Source organism: Malurus melanocephalus, unplaced genomic scaffold (assembly GCF_030028575.1).
Source record: "Malurus melanocephalus ecotype Western Australia unplaced genomic scaffold, MMel_1.1 scaffold_16, whole genome shotgun sequence".
NCBI lineage: Eukaryota > Metazoa > Chordata > Aves > Passeriformes > Maluridae > Malurus > Malurus melanocephalus.
The window spans coordinates 4,561,659-4,584,501 of NW_026623248.1; the positions used below are offsets into that span (position 1 = coordinate 4,561,659).

The 22,843-nt window shown below is 41.0% G+C and overlaps 1 protein-coding gene across 1 annotated transcript in view; it reads left to right on the top strand.

Moving 5' to 3' along the window:
* Positions 1–22,843, top strand: part of UTP20 (UTP20 small subunit processome component) — a 64,815-nt gene that overhangs the window by 18,961 nt on the left and 23,011 nt on the right. The window contains exons 16-35 of the mRNA XM_057386152.1: positions 717–867; positions 1,265–1,327; positions 1,644–1,802; positions 2,718–2,794; positions 3,628–3,707; positions 5,715–5,958; positions 6,902–7,114; positions 8,824–8,914; positions 10,618–10,703; positions 11,256–11,381; positions 11,921–12,087; positions 12,601–12,809; positions 15,373–15,516; positions 17,632–17,711; positions 18,587–18,813; positions 19,734–19,878; positions 20,329–20,416; positions 21,510–21,653; positions 22,257–22,307; positions 22,398–22,550. Of these exons, the coding sequence (XP_057242135.1) occupies positions 717–867; positions 1,265–1,327; positions 1,644–1,802; positions 2,718–2,794; positions 3,628–3,707; positions 5,715–5,958; positions 6,902–7,114; positions 8,824–8,914; positions 10,618–10,703; positions 11,256–11,381; positions 11,921–12,087; positions 12,601–12,809; positions 15,373–15,516; positions 17,632–17,711; positions 18,587–18,813; positions 19,734–19,878; positions 20,329–20,416; positions 21,510–21,653; positions 22,257–22,307; positions 22,398–22,550 (2,698 nt within the window). The remainder of the gene's footprint in view (positions 1–716; positions 868–1,264; positions 1,328–1,643; positions 1,803–2,717; positions 2,795–3,627; positions 3,708–5,714; positions 5,959–6,901; positions 7,115–8,823; positions 8,915–10,617; positions 10,704–11,255; positions 11,382–11,920; positions 12,088–12,600; positions 12,810–15,372; positions 15,517–17,631; positions 17,712–18,586; positions 18,814–19,733; positions 19,879–20,328; positions 20,417–21,509; positions 21,654–22,256; positions 22,308–22,397; positions 22,551–22,843) is intronic.

Consider the following 22,843-nt stretch of genomic DNA (forward strand, 5'->3'; position numbering starts at 1 on the left):
CAAAAGCTAGAATTGCCAGTAGTGTTGGGATTCCACCATGTCCTTGCATATCCATGTCTGTGCTTGCTCCACAATGGGAGGAGATTTTSTATACTCCATTTTATTTTGACTCTGGTTTTGCTTATAATTAGCAGAGAAAACTGGCTGGCTGGAGGGATTTAGGGAGACCATCTCTGCCCAGCATCTCCAAGTCTTTGGTGGCTGGAACTTCAAAGCATCCTGTTGTGGTGCCCATGTCTGAGGCATGATGGAGATAAAACATCTTGCCCATATGAGGCAGGAAGTATTGGCAGCAATCTTTAGCCTAATGCTTTGCTTCTAGCTTTGGGCTGGGGATATGAAACCTGCTTGGAGCAGGGGATGTAAGGTAACAGAAAGAGCTTTCTCTGTGAGCAGGCAGGATTCCTGGGGTCTCAACTAAGCCTGGATTATTTCTTTTCTGTTGAACTTGATGAGTGAGCCCTGGGGCAGTGGCAGTGCCTTGACAAGCCTGATTAATACAAAGTAGGAATCTGATACCTCTTGGGCTGTCATGGGTTTTGCAGCTGCAAGCCAGTGTGCTGGTGAATTCTGACTTCACTGGCCTGCTGGTGCAAGCAGTCTGAAATCATGTGGAATTTTCCCTTAGTGTTGTAGTTATTACTACTCTCTTGCTTTCAAATAACAGTGTTGTTGCAATGCTCTCTGGATGCTAATAAAATTCTCTGTTGTTTTAGCACTTTTCCTTCAGACCCCTCTGCATTGCTGTTGGCTGACCTCTATTACACTAGGTTGGCATTGTGTGGCTGCCAGGAACCCCTTTCCCAAGGGAACCTAATGGACTTGTTTGAAAAGTTGCATCCTAATATTTCCACTGGTATTTCCAAGGTAATCTGCTGTTTTGAGCACATGCAAAGTAATTTGTATTTTAACAATAAAATGTAAGTAAACTTACYTAAATGATTAAGTCTGAAAGGAGAAGCATGAGATTGTGTAAAGCTRTTACTTCCATAGTGTCTGCTTAGACCTATGTCAGTGGGGCACAAGTTAACAGAGGTTAAACTGTTAACCCTGTCAGCCTTGCCTCTTCCCTAGAGGTAAATCAGGGTAGGAGCATAATGCATTCAGTTCTGATTGCCTTTTAGACTACAGGAATTCATCTGTTTCTCAGCTCTAAGATGAACCTTGTCAAATCTGTTGTGCCAAACATTAACCACTCTGTAGGTGTATATATGTTTGTGTGAATTCCCTACATGGTTCTGACATATGCTTCTGCTTGGAACAGGTCCGGCTGTTGACTGTTCGCATTCTAAACCATTTTGATAATCCACCTTCTATGCAGATTGAGGTAGGGCKAAAACTTTTCTTTTAACATTTCAGAGCTATCTGTGTTGCATGTTGTGTGTGAACTATTTTCCACTTCGCAGAAACAAAACATGTATCTGGTAGAGGTTGTCCTCGGCTTTTGTACTTTCACATTCCAGTTTTATTTCTTTGTCCTCCTGCCTCCTGGTGTTTTCAGATGTGTGCTTTAATGGTGGAAACCAGAGCAAGTCCCTTGATTTGATTCTTTGCTTCAGAATGGCTGTGAGTCTGTATAGTTTTGTTGAAGTACTTTTCAATGAGATAAAGRTACTCTAATGGAATTCATGTCACTTGTTCAGGGTGATGGCACAGGGGAATTCCAGCCAGTATTTGCCATATTGCTCCAAGCAGAACTTGTGCCAGCAACAGTGAATGATTACAGAGAGAAACTTCTCCATTTGAGGAAACTAAGATGTGATATAGTGCAGCGTGCAATACCAAGTGGATCTTTGCAGGAGGTAAGGATTTATTGTCAAAAAGCAGTTGTCACATCMCTTTATTTCAAGAGAATGTTCTTATTCCATCACATGGATTGCAGAGTTTTTTATGAGAGCGCATCAAAAACTCAATTAACTCCCAAATTAGTGTCTAGAAAACTTACTTGTTAGTAGGGATCACATCTCCCATTGTCCTTAGGAGTATTGTGTTTAGTAGAATGACAGTGGTGTCTAGATAAATGGCCCACAGTTAGATTAATCTGAGTTTTATGTCATGGAAAGGAAGACAAATGATTCCAGGGAGAAGCAAGTTGGGAGCAAATCTAAAATCATGACCTTGCCATGTCTTCAATGTGGTTGAACATTGATAGGACTCCCACTGGCCATTGGTCCCTCACTTCTGGATCTTGCTTCCAGAAGTGAGGAAAATCTTTTATGCCTCTGTCTGTTGAATCTCCTCTGCTGCTGAGCTAAAAGGGGCCTCASCTCCATGAGAAAGGACTGTAGGTTGTTCCTTCCCCATGTCGCTCAGCAAGGAGCCAGTCCAGAGGACAAGCTTCTAGCCCTAGAGTAGGAATACTCTGGGCAACCTTTCATCTTTCTGAGGTCCCTAATGCTGTTGTGGCAGCACTGAAGTTAGAGAGAAAGACTGACWGTCCAGATCATCTGCGCTGAGCTGGTTTTTCCATGTTCGTGTTCTTTCAGTATGGTTACTAGATCCCAGTGCAGCTTACAGTAAATTGGCTCTGGATTTCCTCACAAAACTATGAGACAAGGAATGATGACTTGTGTGACTTCCTTCATCACTTGTAGCACTCCTGAGGACTTCCTTGAACAAAGTTTACTCTTTGAGAGCCAGAAAGGTTAGAGGAGGTTGGTTGGTCTTTAACTACTGTTTTTTGCATCTCAACAACATGATGTTTTATGTCACTCTAGGTGCCTCTTCGGTATTTACTGGGAATGCTTTATATTAACTTCAGCCCTCTCTGGGATCCTGTAATTGAACTCATAACGTGAGTATATGCAGTTGGATGCTGCAATCTGTGGTTGTCTCACAGGACATTCCTTTCATTCTTCCGTAAACAAAAGCTGAGGTAAAAAATGTCCCGTCTGGAGAGCCTTCATGTGAAATTCATTTGATCTCTCAAATCTCAGACTTGACTGACTTTTAGACTTTTTAACTTATTTCCTGCTTTTTCTTACTTTAAGGGAAACTTGCAACAAACACAGTCAAAGAGCATCAGAGTTTTTAGTCAGAGGTAGCAGGATTTGATTTGTGTTTCACAAATGGTTAAAGGAACAAGAAGTCTCCTTCAGTTTCCCCATCTCCCAACTTTTCTGTCCTTACTGGAAAACCTCTAAATCCTACTAGAGTAGGAAARTCTTATCATGGTGAAAAAATTAGCCTCTTCTTTCAGCATGACTTTATCTTGAGTTTTTTTCCCTCTCTGTTGTATGATTTTAAAGGATGGGATTTTCCTTTTCAAACCAGCAAATTAATTTAAAAAAAATACCAGCTCTTCAAAAGATATGTCCATGGTAATTCTTCCTTTGATTCTATATGATTTKCTGCACAGAAGTCAGTAGAAAACTTGAGAACATTTTTACATTTGAGTTCATTTGAAGTCATGGGATACAACCAGATTATTTTAATAACAGTTGACATTCAGGATCCATGAGAAAAGGCAAGGAAGTGCTACAGCTGCATTGTGCAGATGTCCTGTCTCCGGACAGCTACATTAAAGCAGTGATCAAAGCCTTTGATTGTGTTAGTTGTTAACTAGCTGAGTGACGCTTGCCTTTTTTTATCTTCCTTTTAATTTCATGCTGTATTGTGCTTTGTTAGTTCTCATGCAAAGGAAATGGAGAATAAACAGTTCTGGAAGGTCCTGTATGAACATTTGGAGAAGGCTGCTACCTATGCTGGTAAGTCACCTCTCCTAAACATTTTTATCGTAGTAACCAGGTRATGGTGAATTAGGTGTGTGACTCTTTTTCATGTGCCCCAGTTTTATGTATGGTAGGGGAACTCAGAACCAGGGCTCTTGAGTACTACTGTCATGTCCAGGGCAGGAGAGGARAGGCTTGGAAGAAAAACTGTCTTCTGTCCTGAACATTCAGTAGTAGATGGAAAAGGCTTTACGTGGGGGAACTGCAGGTTTTGGGAAGCTATGCAGCATTCTCTTTTGTGCTTAATGCTGGCACTGATCAGCCTGGTCAGGAACAGTGACAAAATCGGTATAATGGGGCTGCCCATCTTTTCTGTTCTGTGGATTCTGTGRAATTTCTGCAGGCAGTCCTTGTGTCTACTCTTGAGGTTAACCTATGGGCATATGGAATCTAATATTTCAAGATAAAACCATGTCGTGGTTTGGACTGTGCTGAAAGCCAAAAGCACTGTACCCATGACGTTCCCTCCCTTCCCCCCACCGGAGAGGGAGAAGGGAGAGCAAAAGCCCAATTAACACGAAAATTTATGGCTTTCAGATAACATAACRTAATTGAGAGAAAGATACGTATGTGCTCCAGRGAATGGTCAGACAGGCTGAATAMCTTAAGTTGCAAAATAGATTTATTACTACAAACTGCTAAGAATACTACGGCACTGGGGAGGGGAACAAAGATAGGGACAAATTTACAAGGAGAAGAGAAATAAAAACAGACATTTTAAGACACCTGTTATCCTTTCCGGGGACCCGTCTCTTTCTCAGGTCCTCCCTCTCCACCCCTCCCCATGTCTTCCCGTACACACAGGGGCCAGGAATGAAAGTCTAACATAGATCAAACTATTCATTACGGTTATCGTCCAGCATCATAGGAGTAGCGTTCTTACAGCTTCAAGCTGTGGAAGTTCTTTTCTCAAGAAACAGTCAGTGTATAACTGCTGATGGCGAGGGAGTATTTTCTTTACTCGTAGGAGAAAGGAAAGAATGGTCCTCAAGGCCAAACTGCATTGTTTCAGCAGTGTAAGACCACTATCACAAATCTCCTGGCAGAACACAGCTTCTTCTAAGGATCCACTTACTTCAGACGTAGAGCAGGGGCATCTCCTCCTCCCCGCAGAATACATTTTCTYCTTAGCATCAACTCACTTCAAACATTGTGGRGGGGSCAAGCCTCTTCCCCCTTTTTGGCTCCAAATCAGTTCAGTCCAGTTCTCAAAGGCCAGGATTTTTCCCTCAGAGCAAGGTCGCTCTCCTTTTCTATACAGGTCTCTCATTGATGAAATAGTCCTTTTGAGAACAACTTATTTTCTCCATGCTCGAGAACCACAGGAACAGCACAGCAACCCATCCCATCTTCTCCTTACTGTGATCTTGGGTCTCCATTTTTCCTTCTTATATCTCCTCACCCTYCTGCTCTGTTTTTCCCCGGTGCATGATACTGACAACCTGAAAACTACATGACGGCCGCCCCTATCTTGTTTTGAATTCTTCTTAAGTACAARACCATACGTCATCACAGAGGTGTAACTAGCCTGTGTAATTGGCCCAGGCCTGATGGACAGCCTGTCCATCAATCTCAGAGCCATAATGGATTGGCTCTAAAACACAGGGGGCAGGGCTCCTTTTGCTGGAGAAGAAGGAGAAAGCTTCTAGAACTTCCTCACAGCAGCCATMTTTGTAGTTTCTTGGTCCCATCCCCCTACCACCAAAAATCAGACYAAGTAAAACCATGACAAACCAGGAGTATGCAGCAATTTGTGAACTTCTCTATTATTTGAGGRAACTGAGCCCAACTGAGAAGTGCCCGGGTCTTAAGGCATCCTAGAATGCTTTATAAGCAATGCATRTCTTTCAGGTCAGTGTTAAATACAGTTGGATCTTAACAGGTGCACGTCACCAAATGTGTTACTGTTGTAATGGGGGTTGGATCCCTTGCTACTRATGATTATGAAGTAAACTGAAAAAGATTTTCTTATCTTTTCTATAGAAATGGAGCTACAGAACGAGCTAGATGAACAGGAGGAGAGTATTGCTGAAACAGAAAGTGAGAAGATGCCAGAAGGAGGGGTGGGGGCTGTCTTTCTGGAACAGCTGACGAGTAGAACAGATTGCAGTGAACGGCTGGACCACACAAACTACCGTTTCCTACTGTGGAAAGCATTGGAAAAGTTTCCAGACCGAGTGGAGCCTCGGTCGAGGGAACTTTCCCCACTTCTTTTGAGATTCATTCGGTAAGTAACATTTATTTTTTAGTTGAGAGGATACTCTGCTTTCCATGTGCTGCTGAGCTTTAAGATTGGCTATCCCATTACAGACTTTATTTCTTGAATGCGTGGCTGATGACATATCTGTTTCCAGTGAAGATAACATTTTAATTGGAATGTGGATTCTGTTAGAAACGAAGCAGGCTGAAATGAAACTTGCAGTACATCTTTACTGCTCCGTCTCTCATTTATTGACTTGCCACTGTGACAGCCTCATTACTCAACTGGGGAGTGATTTCAGTGGAAATAAAGTTCTTCCTTTTTTAAATGAAAATATATTTTAATTTGGAATCACAAAATACCAAAGTGTTTTCGCCCAAGATGGGGAAAGTACTGATCTTGTTAGACGCTGATTCAAATTCCYGCTTCTGAAGGAAAGCAGTGGTGTGCTCACATATGTGTGCACATATCAGACAGTATGATGCACATGGGATAGATGTGATCTCATGGCAGGAGAAGGTTTTGGATATTCCTTTTCTGCATTATAAAGCTTGTTTGGCTAGCCTGCCTGGTAAAATCCAGCCATACTGTAGTAGGTTGATTTCTTCACTTTCACACTGCCRTCCTCACTGTTCATCTGCCCACTATGGCAAACACAATCCTCATGTCCTCAGTGTAAGCTCTTTACAGACCTCTAGTAATGGAGTGATTCATGTCTCTCCTCATCTCCACCAGGTACCTTCAGCCTCCTCTAGTGGATTTGGTTGCTACCTGGTATCTCTGCAAAGTGTAGGCAAAGAAGGATATACTTGCTGAAATATGCTTCTTTGGGAAGTTTAGCCATATAGTGTCCCAAGACACAGTGCCATTCATGGTTAGAACAGTGGATTGTGAGGTTTTTAGTTGTTGTTGCCCTGAAACCATGGAAAATGTTATGCTTCATAATTCCTTCCTTCTTTTTTAAACACAGAAATGAGTACTACCCGGCAGATTCCTTAGTGGCTCCATCTCAGGATCTCAGAAGGAAAACTAGTGGTACCATAGCACAAAAAGAAATACCCACTGAAGAGGTGAATGATGTTGCTATGGAGGAGGAGGAGGAGGAGGAGGAAGATGAAAAGGAGGAAGGGGAACCAATTAGTGTAGGACTACCGAAAAAGAAAACAAGAAGAGCTGCTGCTAAGTAAGTATTTTTAGTTTCAATTGCTAGGTCTTTCATGGAAAGGCAGATTCAGCAGCTCACATAGAGATACAAGCTGTGTTTTTATATATATTATTTATATATTGTTTTTTCTTCTTTTGCTTGTGCTTCATCGTTTCTCAGTGGATTACAAGTCAGAAATTCTGCCTGCACAGTATTAAAAATCCAAATACATTGCCCAGGTTTTATCATTATCTCATTACCTGCTGACAGTCTGGTGTGTTTTACTTTGAGCAAAAAATGTGTAGTATTCTGAAGTTTTTGTAGACTCTTGTACCTGAATTCCCTGGTTTCTCTGTGTATATCTGTTAGTCTTTGAAAATGGTGAGCATTGCCTGRCACTTCAAAAAATGAGACTGTTGTTTAGTTATTTTAATATTGGGATTCTGCTGTTTCCTGCCTGTTACAAATCTTGTCTTCTTAGGGACCAAGATTTTTATTTGGTAGACTGAAGCTGCATATTGCTGTAAGGTCACTGTTGCAGTGCTGAATACATGGGGAAAGTGGCTCTTTGTATTCATTCTCCCCARTGATGACCTCTGTCAAATAGCCCTTGCAAATGCATCACAGAGATATATATTCTGACACCTTTTTTGCAAAGAATGGCCCTTGTAATGGCAGAGAATTTCAAAATGTCACCTTATATGTTGGGACAAGTGTTTGATATGTGACCTAAAGTGTCATTGAATCCTAGGTGTCCTATGGGTGTTTCATTTTCCCCCAGATTCTGGCTTGTGTTTGCAGGTTATCAACAATTAAAATATAGTGACAGTCCAAGATATTTTGTGTTTTCCCAGCCTCCATCTCAAAATGTCCGTGCAGTTAAGTGGAAACATTAGCTGTAACAAAGGCATAAAAGATTTACCGGGGTTGTGTTAATGAGTTCAGAAGTGACCTCCCTTCCCCAGGTCAGCCCTGTGCCATGGGAGGGCTCCCTGGTGACACTGCACCCTGTGTGCCATGAGGTCTGGCTGAGGCAGCAGGAGGATGTGGACCTGTCCCAAGCTCCTTGTGGGGTTCCTGGAAGGCGTCCTACTCTTTTCTTGGCTGTGCCCAGCCATGGAGGAGGGTGGCCCAGCTCAAGTGTTTGGAGAATTCAGGGTAAACTAGCAGGAGGAGCAGCTGAAAGGACAGCTTCTACCAGAACTGCAGCACATATGGTAGAGGAGATCTCACACCTTCCTTAATCTGGTCATCTCTGTCCCTTCCCACGAAGGGCAGGTGGGGCAGGTATGAGGTGACACTGCACTCCTAGGAGAACTGAATCCCACCTGTCCTTGCAGCCAGTGTAAGTCCAGTACAGTCTGTGGCTGAATGCAGCTTTTCACACTGGTAGGAACAACATGGGCTTAGTTAAGAACAAGTGAATAAGCAAAGAGATAAATACAGAATTTTGATGTTCCATGGTGGGCTGGGAGAGAGAAGTACCTGACTGTACACCTTTCCCATGAAAAAAATGAGCCTATCTACTGTTACTGAGGAAAAGGCTTTCTCCATGTAGTGAACAGACAGCTGAAAGGAACTGCTGAGGYGAGGAAACAGGACACCTCTTGCTGTGTCTGAAATAGTGCTGAAGCTTGGAATTCTCTTGTATTGTGTTTTGTTTTCTTTCTTGTTCATGAATTTTAATTAAAGTTCCCCATTTGTTTGTTTCCTGGACATTTAAAAAAAATAATTGTTTTGTTTTACAGGCAACTAATAGCCCACTTGCAAGTTTTCTCAAAATTCTCAAATCCTCGTGCWTTGTATCTGGAGCAGAAGTTGAATGCCTTATATACCCAGGTGAGGCTGTTTGCTGACTTTTAGTATTGCTACTAATAAATGAATTCTTTCTTTTTTGATACAGTGTCAGTTACTCCAGAAACCTGTCGTTTTCTGAACTCAACTGTGATAGCTGAAAAGGAGCTGTCCTTGAGGGGGCTTTCTGAAATGAGCCCCTTTAGCAAAGACCTGCTTAAGATACGTGACTTAGTTTGCCCCGAGTGGCACCTGCAAGCAGGCCTGACAGCAGACAAGTAGTCTTTGGCAAGGTGGAGGAGTGGCTGCAGAGGAAATCTGTTTCACTTCTACTTCCAGCAGGATCTGAAAGAGSATTTAGAATGCAAAGCTTGGGGAAGACCAAAGAGATTTTTCTTCGTCCTGTAGTTTTTTTGTGTACTAAGAGTATGGTCAGTATGTACAAGAGATCATCAAGAAAAAAACGAGTAAGGAATTTCTTCTTGACAAATATTCAATTTGATTCTTTTGTGAGGATTTCCCTCAAGGAATTGTCAAAAGTATGAATTTGAAGAGGGATTCTATGTCTTTATCTTAGAATCCTTAAAAGGATTTTGTTTTTTTAATTTTACAGGGTGGCATTGGATTGCAGTTTCTGGATTTTTTCATGTCATTAGGGGTTTCCTCTTGTTGTTCCCATCTGAGCCTGTGGGTGCTGAAAGCTCCATTCCTTAGTCCCTGAATTTGAGACTCTCTAATAAACATCCACTCTGTTTCAGTCTGTCTTGAAGTACTGCTTAGAAAAAGAGTTGATCCATGTATTTGCTTGCCTGTGTTCTTAGTAAAATATTGGACAGYCGTGTAAAGGTCAAATAACTGTGGGAAGAACAGCCTGGCACAAGAAGAAAGATTACTTCATCACTTACTGTTTGCATTTCTGTGTCTTAGTATATGCATTGTCACGGCTGGTGTGTCCATCTGGCATAGGGACATCATGGCAAAGTGACCTTTGATGACACTTGCCTGTGTTAATTTGGTAGGAGACTGAAGAAATTATAAAGATGCTGCTTGGGGAAGTGATCTGTGTTTCTTAAATTCTTTTTCCTATCTTAATGAATCTTAAAATCACAGAATATGCTGAGTTGGAAGGGACCTATCAGGATCATCRAGTCCAGTTCTGRCCTTGCACAGGACACCCCAAGAATCAAACCATGTGCCTGAGTGCAYTGTGCAAACATTTCTTGAACTCAGATAGTCTTGGTGCTGTGACCACTAGTTGRTGTTGTTCAATGCCTAGATTATGAATAGTCACCTTCAAGGGAGAGCAAATCTCAGTGAGACTTTGCTTATCARGTCTTTTGAGTAATTTGTGTTTGTCACAGGAAAGAAATACAGGTATCTTGGAATGCTTTGGRTAGTCTGCTTTTTAATCCAGTCTTCTCAGATACACAGCTAGTAACTGGTTTTGGAGATAAATGCAAATTTGTATTGTTCAAAAAAATACTATCAAAAAGCAAGTATTATAACTATCCTATGCAGACAGGAAGGATAAGTATATATGAACCATCAACAATCGTGCCCACTTTTTATGAGTGCCAGTTGTGCATGTACGTCTTCACTTTATACTGGAAATGCATACATTCTGTTTCCATTTGAATAAGTTGGTCCAAAACCAGCTTGAGCTTGTGGTCTTCAGTTGTTTCACTATTTCCAGTAAGCACATCTACCTTCTAAATAGAGACTAATTTTCTTTCTTTGGTTTTTTGCAGTTACTGTCTCATCGAGACCAGAATGTACAGARAATAGCTCTTGACTGTATAATGACATACAAGCATCCTCATCTACTGCCATACAGGTAAAASCTTCTCCATTATTTTAGCATGGGTGAATGAGCCTGCTGTCATATCCGAAGCCTGTTTTGGGGTCATTTGTATTTGTGGTCCTTTATTTGTTGAAGACATAGATGTAAAGTTCAATTTTAGCCAGCTCTATGTTTGCTGATAGGAAATAACGTCTTGAGGTTGGTCAGTGTCTCTTTTTTGTTCAGAGAAAAATAGCAACACTTCCATTCTGTCCCAAAATACTSTCAGTACTGATAGTAGTTCCATCATTTTCAAAGATGTCTTTTCTACTGATGATTTATAACCTCCCAGWGAAAGTGACAGCATAAAACTGTAGTTTGTGATTAAATGATCTCTCTGGAATATGTCCAGGACTTACTTGTCTACATAATTAGCTTGAACTTGCTGACTCTTTAAATATTTTTTTATTACAAGGTGAGAAAATAGTACTTTAATATTTTGTTTACAGTAAAGACAGATAGTTAGGTAATTAGATATAGATGCATCTGTGTGCCTGTCTATTTTTATAACCCTAACTGCCTTTATATAATGTTTATTACTCTCAGGGAGAACTTGCAGAGGCTACTGGAGGACAAGAGCTTTAAGGAAGAGATAGTCCATTTCAGTATTTCTGAGGAGACCACAGTGGTAAAAACAGAGCATCGACCAGATCTCATCCCTGTTCTTATGAGGTGTGTTCTGAAGTGTGAGTTCAAAAGCTTCATGRCAGAGTACCTTGAGCAGGGATGTAAAGCTSCTGTTTCTYATTTTAAACAGTTGAGATAAACCTGTGGTTAATGSTATAGTTTGATGACYTTGTGATATTCTGTATGGTTTCCTKATTAACRTATTTATCTAATGTATTATGCAAATGATGTTTTCTTTAAARWCWGTGTTTTGGTACATACTGTTTCTACTAAGGATTASAGAGAAGTGTGAGGATGTTTCAGTTCGCTGAGTATTGCCAGCTATTTGCTGTGATGCAAATTGCCCTACAGGTAACCAGTTTTATACCTGAAGTTTCCAGCAGGGCATCCATTGTAGCAGAAGGTGATCTTTCACTAAGATGCTTTTGGGCAATTTGTAGTAGTTCAATGGAGACCCTGAAAGGAGAACTTTCACTCAGCTTCTCACAAGAGAATATTTTTCAATTGAGTTTTTACTGCGTATAAGAGTTTGGAAAACTGATGGCTTGCTGAAAGCTAATGCAACCTCTTTTTGATTCTTGAAGGATTCTCTATGGCAGAATGAGAAACAAAACAGGGAGCAAAACACAGGGCAAGTCTTCAGCAAGCACTCGCATGTCAATCGTTCTGCGATTTCTGGCTGGCTCACTGCCAGAAGAGATACGGATGTTCTTGGATCTACTCTTGGAAGCTGTGAAGCAATTCAGTAATGGTAGGTAGGCCATAGAAACTGGGGGTGTGGTACTTCCTGACCTGTAGAGATGTGGGAGGATAAATATTCTTAGTACTATTATGTACTTCAGTTTGTCTCATAACCACACCTTGAAAGGATGAAAGTAAACCCTTGGTTTACTAGGTTTCCCCTGAGTTTTTCATTGCAAAGCACAATTGCTCTGTTTTACGTGTCCGAGGTCAGGAAACTGAACAACTTGCCACAGCTGTGCAAGTAAGCTGTAGCAGGTCAGGATGAGCAGTGGTTGGCATCATAGGTTAGCCTGAGTATCATGGCAGTAAACAGAGTTTGTAAAGTGCTCTGATTCTGAAGCAGTGGGAGACATCTGAGTGTCACAGAGATGGAGACAGAGCTGTTCTTGTTTAAAAAGCCAACTGTGAGGATCTGTAATTTAGGGCCAAATTACACTGTTTTTCACTGARAAGTTATCCTTGGTAGTGGGTGTCTTTGTGGTGCCACCCTAGATAATTGCTGTCCCTTTGCCTATCACAGGGCCTTGCCACACTGCAGTTCTTCAAAGTATGTCAGAGCTGGATTTAGCTAAAGTCCTGCCTCTTGGGCGTCAGCATAGCCTCTTCAACGGTCTTGAAGTTGTGTTGAAAAACATGGGACATTTGATCCAGCAATACCTGCCTGAAATTCTACAGATTCTGCTCTGTATGACTGCTGTGGTGTCCTCTATCCTCCAGCAAAGAGAGAAGGTACAGTATATGCAAACAATATACAAAAATGTAAATGGAATTTCTGTCTCTCCACCTCCTCTTAGCTTACACATATAAACACAGCTTTACTGATTCAGTAAAGATAAGTTGAATGCCATTGTGTAGTGAAGCTTAGTAATTAGATGACTGTCAAAATAGAGGCCAGTGATGCTTGTCTGAAAATGCAGCAGGGTTCAAGCAGTGCAGGCAGTTAATGTATTTAGAAAGCTGATTTGAACTATGTTTTCGTTTTAGTTACCCAGAAGAAAGTTGGAGGTGATCCCTGCATTGTTTCTGTGTGTTTTGTGGAGAGATGGGCATGAGAGAGAGCTAAGCGTTCTGTTGTAAAGATGTAACAAGATTTTATGGCTGGAAGTTGAAATTTGCCTTAAAGATGGAGTTTCTTGGCTGCAAGGAGAAAACATTAGAGCAGGGGAAGGAGAGGTTTAAAGTTCCTCGTCTGAAGACATTAGAGCRAAACTTGTCCATGAAGTGTTTTGTTGCAGTTCGAGACCTTGGGGAGCTCAGCACAGTGGATGATCACAGCAGTTATCTACCCTGACTGTCCTCTGTCGAAGGATATGGCTACCAGCGATGCTTTCAGCACACTAGAAGCATCTTCAGCTCTGTATCAGTAATCGTACTAATCCAGTGTCACAATTTGGGTCTTAGCCGGGTGTCTGCAGAGCTTTGCAAATGTTTTTTGCCTTGCTGAGCAATGGCTGTACATGCAGAAGTGGTCAGGGTGAGGAGAAGATCCTGTTAAAGATTGATTGCACCTGAAGGTGGGGCATGTTGGCTTATGGCTGCCCTGTGTGTGGGAAAGCAGATCCCTGAGCTCTAGTCCAGCTGCCTTGAGAGTCTGTTTCCACCTGCTCAGAACCTGAACCTGTAACACTGAGCCAGGCTTTTCTATCTGGTKCAGGGTCTGTTCATATATTAGTGGGAAACGAGCAAACTGCACAGTCATTGTGGTGTGGAAATGAATGACAAAGTGATGGACTGAGCAAGTGGGAATGAATGTTTTGTCACCATGAGCGTGTTCTTGCCAAGACCCAGCTGCGAGCATTTGAGGTTAGAACTTCCTTTGAAAAAAAATTAATCAAACAAAGCAAGTCCTTGCAATAGGCAGTATCCAAGACCTCATAGTTGGCTGCRGGCTGCACAGAACCCTGTAACTGTATTAATTTATGAAGAGGATGAGCAAATTTGAGAACATCAGCATCCCACAGTCTGATTTAAGCAGTGGATTGCATATGCCTACGTATTTTCATGAGGACAGGAGACAGGAGTTCTAAAAACTTCTTCATTACCTGCTAGGATAGCTGCATTTTGCCAATGTTGCTACAGTAATCCTGTCATGGTTGTGTAATGTCAGGAGTGACAGTCTGTCATTTGTCTGAACTTAATTTAGCACTTCATTAGCCCAGGGGCTGTTAAAATCTCAAGGAAGAGTGTGAGAAATCTGTTTATCTTGACTAATGATTAGAAGACATTCTTGGAACTTGAGAGTAATTTATTGCAGACTGATACTGCCTGGAGAGTTAAACATCAACTTTGACCACTTCAAGACAAGTTATTAATTTACCATTTCCTACTGATTGTGTTCAGTATTGAGTTTCTTTGTCCTCTCAAACGCTTGATCTCAGAGAACTCTTATGGTGATTGAATGGAGGGAAACCCAAAAYTATTTCACTTGGAGGTCGCCATTAGCAATAGTAACCTGATTTGCCCTTTCTTTGGGATTTCAAACATTTCATTTSCTGCCTGGAAGCTGATGGCACTCCATTAGTACACCTTCAGCAGAGCTTGGGAGTTCCTGTGCAAGGGCATGATTGGTTTCTTTTCCAGCATCNTGATTGGTTTCTTTTCCAGCATCTCCTCTTTTTTTTTTTTTTTTTACCTGTGATTTTGGATTCTGTGTGGTGGATCATGATATGAACTGGGGGGCCAAAACAGCCTCAGTATTGGAGTAGTGGCTTTTATTTGCTCTGATGTGGCTTTGTTGTTTCTGAGGCTGAAGTTCAGTACCTCTGCACTGTGGAGCTCCTTCATGTGCTTGTGCTCTGAGCTGCATTGCACGGTATGGAAATAATTTAGGTTACTCAGGTCAAAACTCCTCTCAGGGAGAGCAGCAGAATGCAGCAGTGCATGAATTTCCATACAAGTACARTTTCACTTTGGAGAGCTGATTTGAGTCCTTCGAAATGTAAAACAGAATTGTTTAAGTGTCAGGGCTGGAAATGTAACTCTGGTGTAGCTTCCTGCATTGTGTCCAAATGGGGCAGATGTTACTGTCTTAAAACTGTCAGCATGGATTTTTATAAGCTGAAGGAGTCAGTCCTGTGCAACTGGCTCAATGCAGGAACAGGCAGGCACCTCTCAGAAAAATTTAGGTCAATTCTGAGATGTAGATTGCTACTGTGAACAAGTTACAAGAAGTTTCTGAAAAGGATCTATCTGTGGTCAATGAATTCCTGTATTTAATTTCAGAGCAAGTAATTAGTTGTTCTGCAAAGGTCTTACTGGGTTGGGGTTTTTGTTTTTCTTATTTTTTTGACAGGTTCAACCAAGGTTGATTAATCCACTGAAGAATTTGAGACGTCTTGGTCTCAAGCTTGTGGCAGAGTTCTTTTCTGATTATGAGACCTACAGCTTTACTGTGGAAGAGATTGATGCAGTTTTCCATGCTGTGGTGTGGCCTCAGGTAAGAATTTCTTGCTTTTCAAAATAACTTGCATGGAACATGTACCATGCAAAAATTCCAGCTGTACCGGAGTCCRTCATGTCAGCATAGTATGTCACTATATTGGATGTGGCCTTGGACAGATTCTGGCATCCCAATGTGTCTGTGCAAGGCCAGTTTCTTGGCTCATATCTGATTAGTCCTGGAATAATCAAGTCACAGTTTAAAGGACAAATTAATTCATCTAAATAAAATGGATGCCATTTCTTTGTTCTTTAACCACAAAAGCAGACRTCTTCCCCAGATGCCTCAGGGAAGCTAAATAATACGAGTCATTTCTAGGTGCACTTTGCTGCTTTKCTGTGTGAAGCTGTTGGGCCTGTGGTAGGGGACTCCAGAAGCAAATGTTGCAGCAGGAAAGGAGGGACCCAGCAGCATCAGTCAATGGGCTATGTGGTCTTGTGCCTGCCTGCTGAGAGTTCCATGTGAGCACAGTGATAAAGCCAAGAGTTATAGCCTTTATCAGAGAAACTCAGATCATCTCTGAGCTTGGAAAATACACTATTGTGAGATGGAGAGAGAATACAGTATTTAAAATTAAATTGTGCTGTCTTTGTCAGTGYACTGGCTCTGTGGTTGTCAGGGGGTGCCTGTACCAGCTGCTGGCTCGTCTCTGCTCTAAAAGCAGTTGTCTCCATGCAAAAGTTAACTGAGTAAGAGGGGCTGACTCGAAGAATGCTCTTACCATGGAGTCTTTTGAGGTATCCGAATGTCCAACTTCTTTTCAGCCGAAAAACTTGTTAAAGAGCATGGTAGGGTCTGCGAAACCACAGAGCTGCTTCTCTAGACATTGTGTTTGTTTACTCCTACACTGTTTCTGTGCTCYACCAGTAACAGTATGTGATGTGTAGTATGTATATGTGGACAAACAGTAGATAAAATAGTACTAGTGCATGTAACTGTATTTCACTGGGCTGAGCAACAGGGAGGTRTGTATTCTTGCTCTGTCCACTGAGTCTTGTTAGAGCCAGAGTGCTGTGTGGGAAAAAACAGTGACAATGTATCGCAGTCCCACAACAGTTCCGGCTTTAAGTCGGGGAAGCACTGGGGAAGCATTGTGTTTGCAAATGCTGAGTAACTTTGAACAAAAGGGACTATTGTTACTAAATAGTTAGAATGCCTATATATGGACAGCATATACTGGGAAGATGGCTAGCTTTGAAGCTTGGATGGTAGTACAATCCAGAAGCTCCCTCTGGAGTCTCTACTGGTGAACTCCATGAAGATTTGGTTTTGGCAAAAGGATCGTATAGACTTGTGTGCTTTCCTGTTTAAATTCTATAGAACTGAGGTATGTAAGAACTCATGGAGAGGTGACATTGTTTTAAGTCTGTTGTACCTGGAATTGGAATTTGCTATTCTTCATAGCCCAGGATTTTGCAGCGAAGGCTCAATATCATCAACCTTCACAGCAGCATTCCTGCAGGATTGGATTAGTGGTTTACTCTTCATTGTATATCATTCAGGAAATGTCTGTTTTATGCAGGGCAATGATATTACTGGCCTTTGGGACAGGAGAAGAAGATTTCTAAGGTCTTGGTTATGATGGTCAGACCTGCCATCTTTTCTGTTATGGTCAGGCCTTGAGCATACTGAGCTAGTCCAAAACCCACATGCACCATCCTGGCTAGGAGATCCCTTTCATGGAGTGCAGTACAGTATTCCAATCTCTTCCAGAGCACAGAGGGTGCTTTCATAGCAGTGAGGCCATGGAAGTACAGACCAGCTTCTGCAGTCAGGGCATAGGAAATTTGGGAGAAGTGAGTTTTGGGTGCTGTGCTTGAGATTTCATAGGTATGTCAGGGAGAGTTTGCTAAGTCTCTGTAGCAAATGTGAGGCTTCATGGGAAGAGCAAAAGTGATAGCTGGAGTAGTGTATAAATAGGAGTGAGATGATCTAAGAAGAGTAATTTGGCAGATATTGAAGAAGTTGGGAAAAAAAGGATGAAACTATTTTATAGAAAAGGTAAACTATAGAATTAATTATAAAGACCTATAAAATAGGTCTTTGTTAGAGATGAAGTTTTTAAATGGCTTTACTTGTGTTGCATTGGCATCTGTTTTTTATCTCCTTTAGGTCTGCAGATTGGCTTCGGARAGTCAGTATTCTCCAACTTTTCTGCTCAAACTCATTCACATCTGGAGTAAGAATCCCAGGTAAGTRTTCTTCTGGCAAACAAACCTAAGTACTTCTGAATACATAAAATACAAGGAAAAAAGAGCGCACTAACAGGCTGTGAATAATTGTATTCAAAACCATGTTTTCTTTTTCCACTAGACTGTTATTCTTTTGATAGCAGTCCAAACAGCTGAGAAGTTTTCCAATTTATGCAAATACTCACTTTTTAATAGGCTACTTTTCACATACATTAACAACTAAGCAAATATGCAGCCCAAGCCCAACTCACAGATGAGGAGGAGGTCTGACTTCTTAGTATATGTCTGTCTTGACCAGTGATTTCTTAGTCTTGTTTTACAATATGTAATTTCATTCATGTTTTTGAGTCTATTTCTTTCTAGGTATTTCTATTTTATGAAAGAGTATGGGCAAGTTCACAGAGTCTGTGACTGAGAGTCTCTTATTGAAAGTTGTGAAAGAGCTTTTTTTGTTGCAGACACTGTGAGAAGTTCCAACTCCACTATCTTGAGTGGTTTTTACTCTTCCACAGACTCACTGCCTTTCCTTTGCTGAAAGGTGTTTATTTTAAGATACCTTATTTGTAGGCATGAAGACSTTATATAGAAACTTCTGTTAAAAATGGTATTGGATCACGAGGTTAGGAGCAGACTAAGAGGAGACTTAGGCTGTGGAGAAAGGATTAGGTTTAGATGATGCTATTTTGAAGCAAGAAAAGGGGCTTGATAACCTCTCAACCTCCATTCGTTCTATTTTTCATKATACTGTTGTTCTGTAGTTTTTGCACTTTTTGCTTGGTTGAAGACAATCGTTGTTGACTTCTTGCAGAAAAGAATTATAAGCTGAAAATTCTGAACCTAATTTTCAGTGAACCTTTTTATAATCTTTTTCTCAGGTATTTCCCTTTGCTGGCGAAACAGCGGCCAGATCACCCAGAGAGTGATATTCTGTCAAATGTGTTTGCTGTGCTGTCAGCGAAGAACCTGTCTGAGGCCACATCCAGTCTTGTGATGGACCTAGCTGACAGCCTTCTCAACAGCCCAGATTTTGAACCCACAGAACAGGTTTCCAGTTTGAGCGTGACTGACTGTGTTGTCATGGTCCCTGGAGAYGTGACAGAAGGTATGCCTGCCTGAGACTTCTGAGAGACCTGTTGGGTGCTTTGGATGGAGGGGTTAAATTATGGTGAGGTTAAGAGTACTTGGGGAAGAAGACCTTCCGGCAGAGATGAAAATATCACAATGTACAAATTTGTCTTGTTGTGCTCAAGAACTGTAAAGCCCTGCTTTTTGATGTCTGATGAGATCCACATTTGAGTGTCAGGGTTCTGAGCATGGAGAGATTCTTTATGAAGAGGGAATATGTGTTGTTGACCTGATCGTTCTGTGAAGCTTTGACTGATACAAGAACTGCATTGCTGACTTGACTCTGCACGTAACACCACATGTGATATAAAGACCCCCTTCCTGTGTGCACGTGATCATGCATCACTTTGCTATTTAGTCTGTGCTCCCAGACAAGAAAGACCTGTTGTCTTTGAGAGTTAGTAGACAGGATCAATAGTGTGCTGTGTCTGATGCTGAGGTGACATCTTTCACCTGCAGCACTCACAGCTAGTGGATAGAAGCATGTGCCCTTGTTATGGCAGGTTTGATTTTACACAAGAGGTTTGTGGTAGAATAAAGAAAACCACATCTACAAATGTTCCATTCATTTTAGGAGATACTACTACTATTGAGGAGTGTCCTTGATACCTTCTGATAAGCCTACAGTTACAAGGGCTGCTGCTGAAATCTGTGAGGAGAGTGGTGCATGCTTTTTTTTRATCACATCTCAGACATGTAACACTTGGTGTCAGCAGGTGCTGGTGCTTGTTCCCAGCCACCAGCTGCCCTGCACAGTCACAGCTCCCATTTATTTATTCTTCTACTGATGAAGCCTTGTTTGTCTTAATTTCCCCTTTGGTTGTGTAGGGTTGGATCTCCCTTCTGTTTCTTGCAGCAGTGTTTCSTGGGTGTTGCTGACTGTTGTATCTCTTACAGAGCCCCTCAGCCTCGGTTGCCGGTTGGTCCTGCCTCATGTTCCTGCCATACTTCAGTACTTCAGCAAAACAATGTTAAACGTGGAGAAGGTGAAAAAGAAGAAGTATAGAGCTCAAGTCAGCAAAGAGCTGAGTATACTTTCCAAGTAAGTGTTTCTTASAGCTCAAAACAGTTAAAAAGCTGAAGGAGGGAGGAAGAAAGATGCTTATTGTAATAGGTTCCAAATTAAAAAACATTATGTCTCAAACTATTTAAATTTACATCAGTTGTAAATACATGCACCTGCCATTGACCTTGCTAGKTGCTGGTGACTCAGGTGATAAGTTTTCAGAAATTGATTCTAGCTGGTTTTGTTGCTGGTACTCAAACCCAGTGTCTCTTGGGAGTAGGAAAAGGTACAGAAATGCCTGCAGTCATGTGGAACTGAATACTTGGGCTGGCACAGTGAATTTAGTAGGTATGCTCTGTTAGCTTGGGTAGACTGACAAAGCTCTGGAAAATTGTGCTGACGTAGATCTTGACGTAGATCTTCTTTGCTCTATACTGGTGATTGAAATGACATAAAAGGGTAAATTACTTTGTTCCAATTGTACAGGATCAGCAAATTTATACAAGAGAAGAGTCAGAATTCAGTGCTTGTGAGCCTTCTCCTCCCTTTCCTTTATCAGACTAACATGGAGCAGGTAAATAAAAATTATTACCTCCCCCTATTAAACATATGTTTTTCTTTTAATAAAGTATATTTGTTTAAGATACAGTTTAAAGTCTTATTGATTACATGCAATTTTTCATTATTGATTTGAAGTCATCTTCATGTTTGTAGTCTGCTCAGAACACRATGCCACTGCATGCTGATGTGCACTACTTACCCAGAGGTGCCAGTGCCAGACCAGCTCTGTTCCCCCTTTTCATGTGGAARGTCTGCAGAATTTAAAATCCAGCCTTTACCTTTGCTGCTGTAGTCAATCCACCAGATTTCTTACACTGTTTGAAATAGTTGTATTTTCTTCACTGTGGATTTTATGCACCCCAAATCCAAACCCCCAGCATCTGGACAGCAATATGAATACATATGGTTGAATATGTAGTACACGTGRTTTAGTGGGCAGTTCTACATTCGTTTGCTGCAACAAGAAAAGCAAAGGCAAACCTTATACAGTACTATTTTAGGATTGTAAATCCGTGAATTATTAGGGGACCACATGTGATTTCTGTTGAGGGAGATCATGCATGAGCCACTTTATTGTGAAGTGACCATGCACTGGAATGGATTGCCCAGAGAGGCTGTGAAGTCTGCCTCACTGGAGATATTCAAGAACTGCACAGGATGCAATCCTGTGCCATGTGCTCTGGGATGACCCTGTCTGAGCAGGGAGCTTGGACCATACGACCCCCTGTGGTCCCTTCTAACCTGACCCATTCTGTGAAGTATATGGTGCTGTTAATGTTCATCTCACACATTCAAGAAAGACTACTTTATAAAGCTCTGTTAGTTCTCCTGATCTTAAGAATCATGTGAGGAAAGACAAATAAAAGAAGTCTTTATMGTGCTGACAGTCTTCTCTTAACACTGTGCTTATTTCTAATTGAAAGGTTGCAAGTACTTCTGAGAGATTTGATGATTGCATTGTGTCCTAATTCTTTGTTCTCATTCAGTATCTCTAATCTGAATGAAATACAGCAATGTTCACTTCGTGTCTTGAAATATTTCCCAAGGAAATGAGGAAATTAATCTTGTGAGGTTTCAGTATTTATTGAATTATCTGTCTCTTTCAGGGTACACAAATTGACATTCTGGAGACAGTGCAGAACTTGTTGAAGCATTGCTCAAACCCTACAAGCTTTCTCAAACCCCTGGCAAAGCTGTTTTCTGTCATCCAGAATAAGCTGTCTCGAAATAAGTTGTGCTTGGTATTTCAGGTATTGCATTTCTATATCTTTYTGTGCTTTTTTTTAACTTGTTCTAAGTGATCGAGAACAAAGTAATAGCAGTATTTATCTTTGTCCATGACTTTGAAAACCTTTTTAATCTACTTTGTTAAGTGAAAGTAACAGAGTTCTATATGATAGAAATTAATGAGCTATGCAAAGATTTGTAAAAGTTTTGGCTTACAGCCTCATCAGGGATCTTTACTGTAAGAGAAGCTAAATAAAACACTTCATCTGTAACAAATCCTGTATGTTGATGAATAAGAACAGATTTCAGTATCCTGAAGATTATTTATATTTGTATTCTTCTCTCACAGTTCGTAGTAGGCTGTTCGTATTTCTTTGAAGAGAMTTACATAATTTATTCTTAGCAGGAAAGCCCAGGAAACATTCTGTGTAGATATTTAGAAACCTAGGAACTTAAAACACACATCCTCCAACCTACAGAAGAAAGGCTCTTAAGAAGATTGTAACCGGAGAAAGACTAATGCTGTTGCTATTTTTTTTTTTTTTTCCCTGAAGTGGTAAAGTCTTAAGTTATCCAAATTTTTAACAACTATAAGACTGAACTGGATTTTTTATGTTTCTTTTTAGACTTTATCTGACTTGGATAGTCAGTTGAAGTATATTACTGATGTTGTTAAGGTATGCACAGTTTCTTTGCTCCCTTTTTCTCCCAATATTTATGATCTTGTTTCTTTCATTTTTCATTAACAACTTTTTACTCTGTCTTAGCTGAATGCCTTTGATCAACGACATCTGGATGATATCGACTTCGATGTGCGTCTGTCAGCATTTCAGTCAATCACAGCTCACATCAAGGAAATGCAAACTGTGGATACTGACTTCCTCATCCCTGTTATGCACAACTGCTTCTATACCATCCAGGTTGGCTGAATATTCTTTCTCTTGCTTTGTGCATCATTTGTCCATGATKAATCTGGCTTTTAACTTACTTCCACTGGCTGTTTTTTGGCACCATGTAACATTCAGAAAGTATATTCAGATATTCTTACAAGCACCTTTTAAAAGTTTTGTCTGTTAGCTTTTTCTTTAATCTGTGTCCTCAGAAGGGAAAATACAGTACAGCACAACTTTCTGTCAGTGAGCCCTGGAACTCTTTGGTCATTTGTACTGTATAAAAGGCACAATACAGGCTTGAAAGGCTGATTTTCTATTTG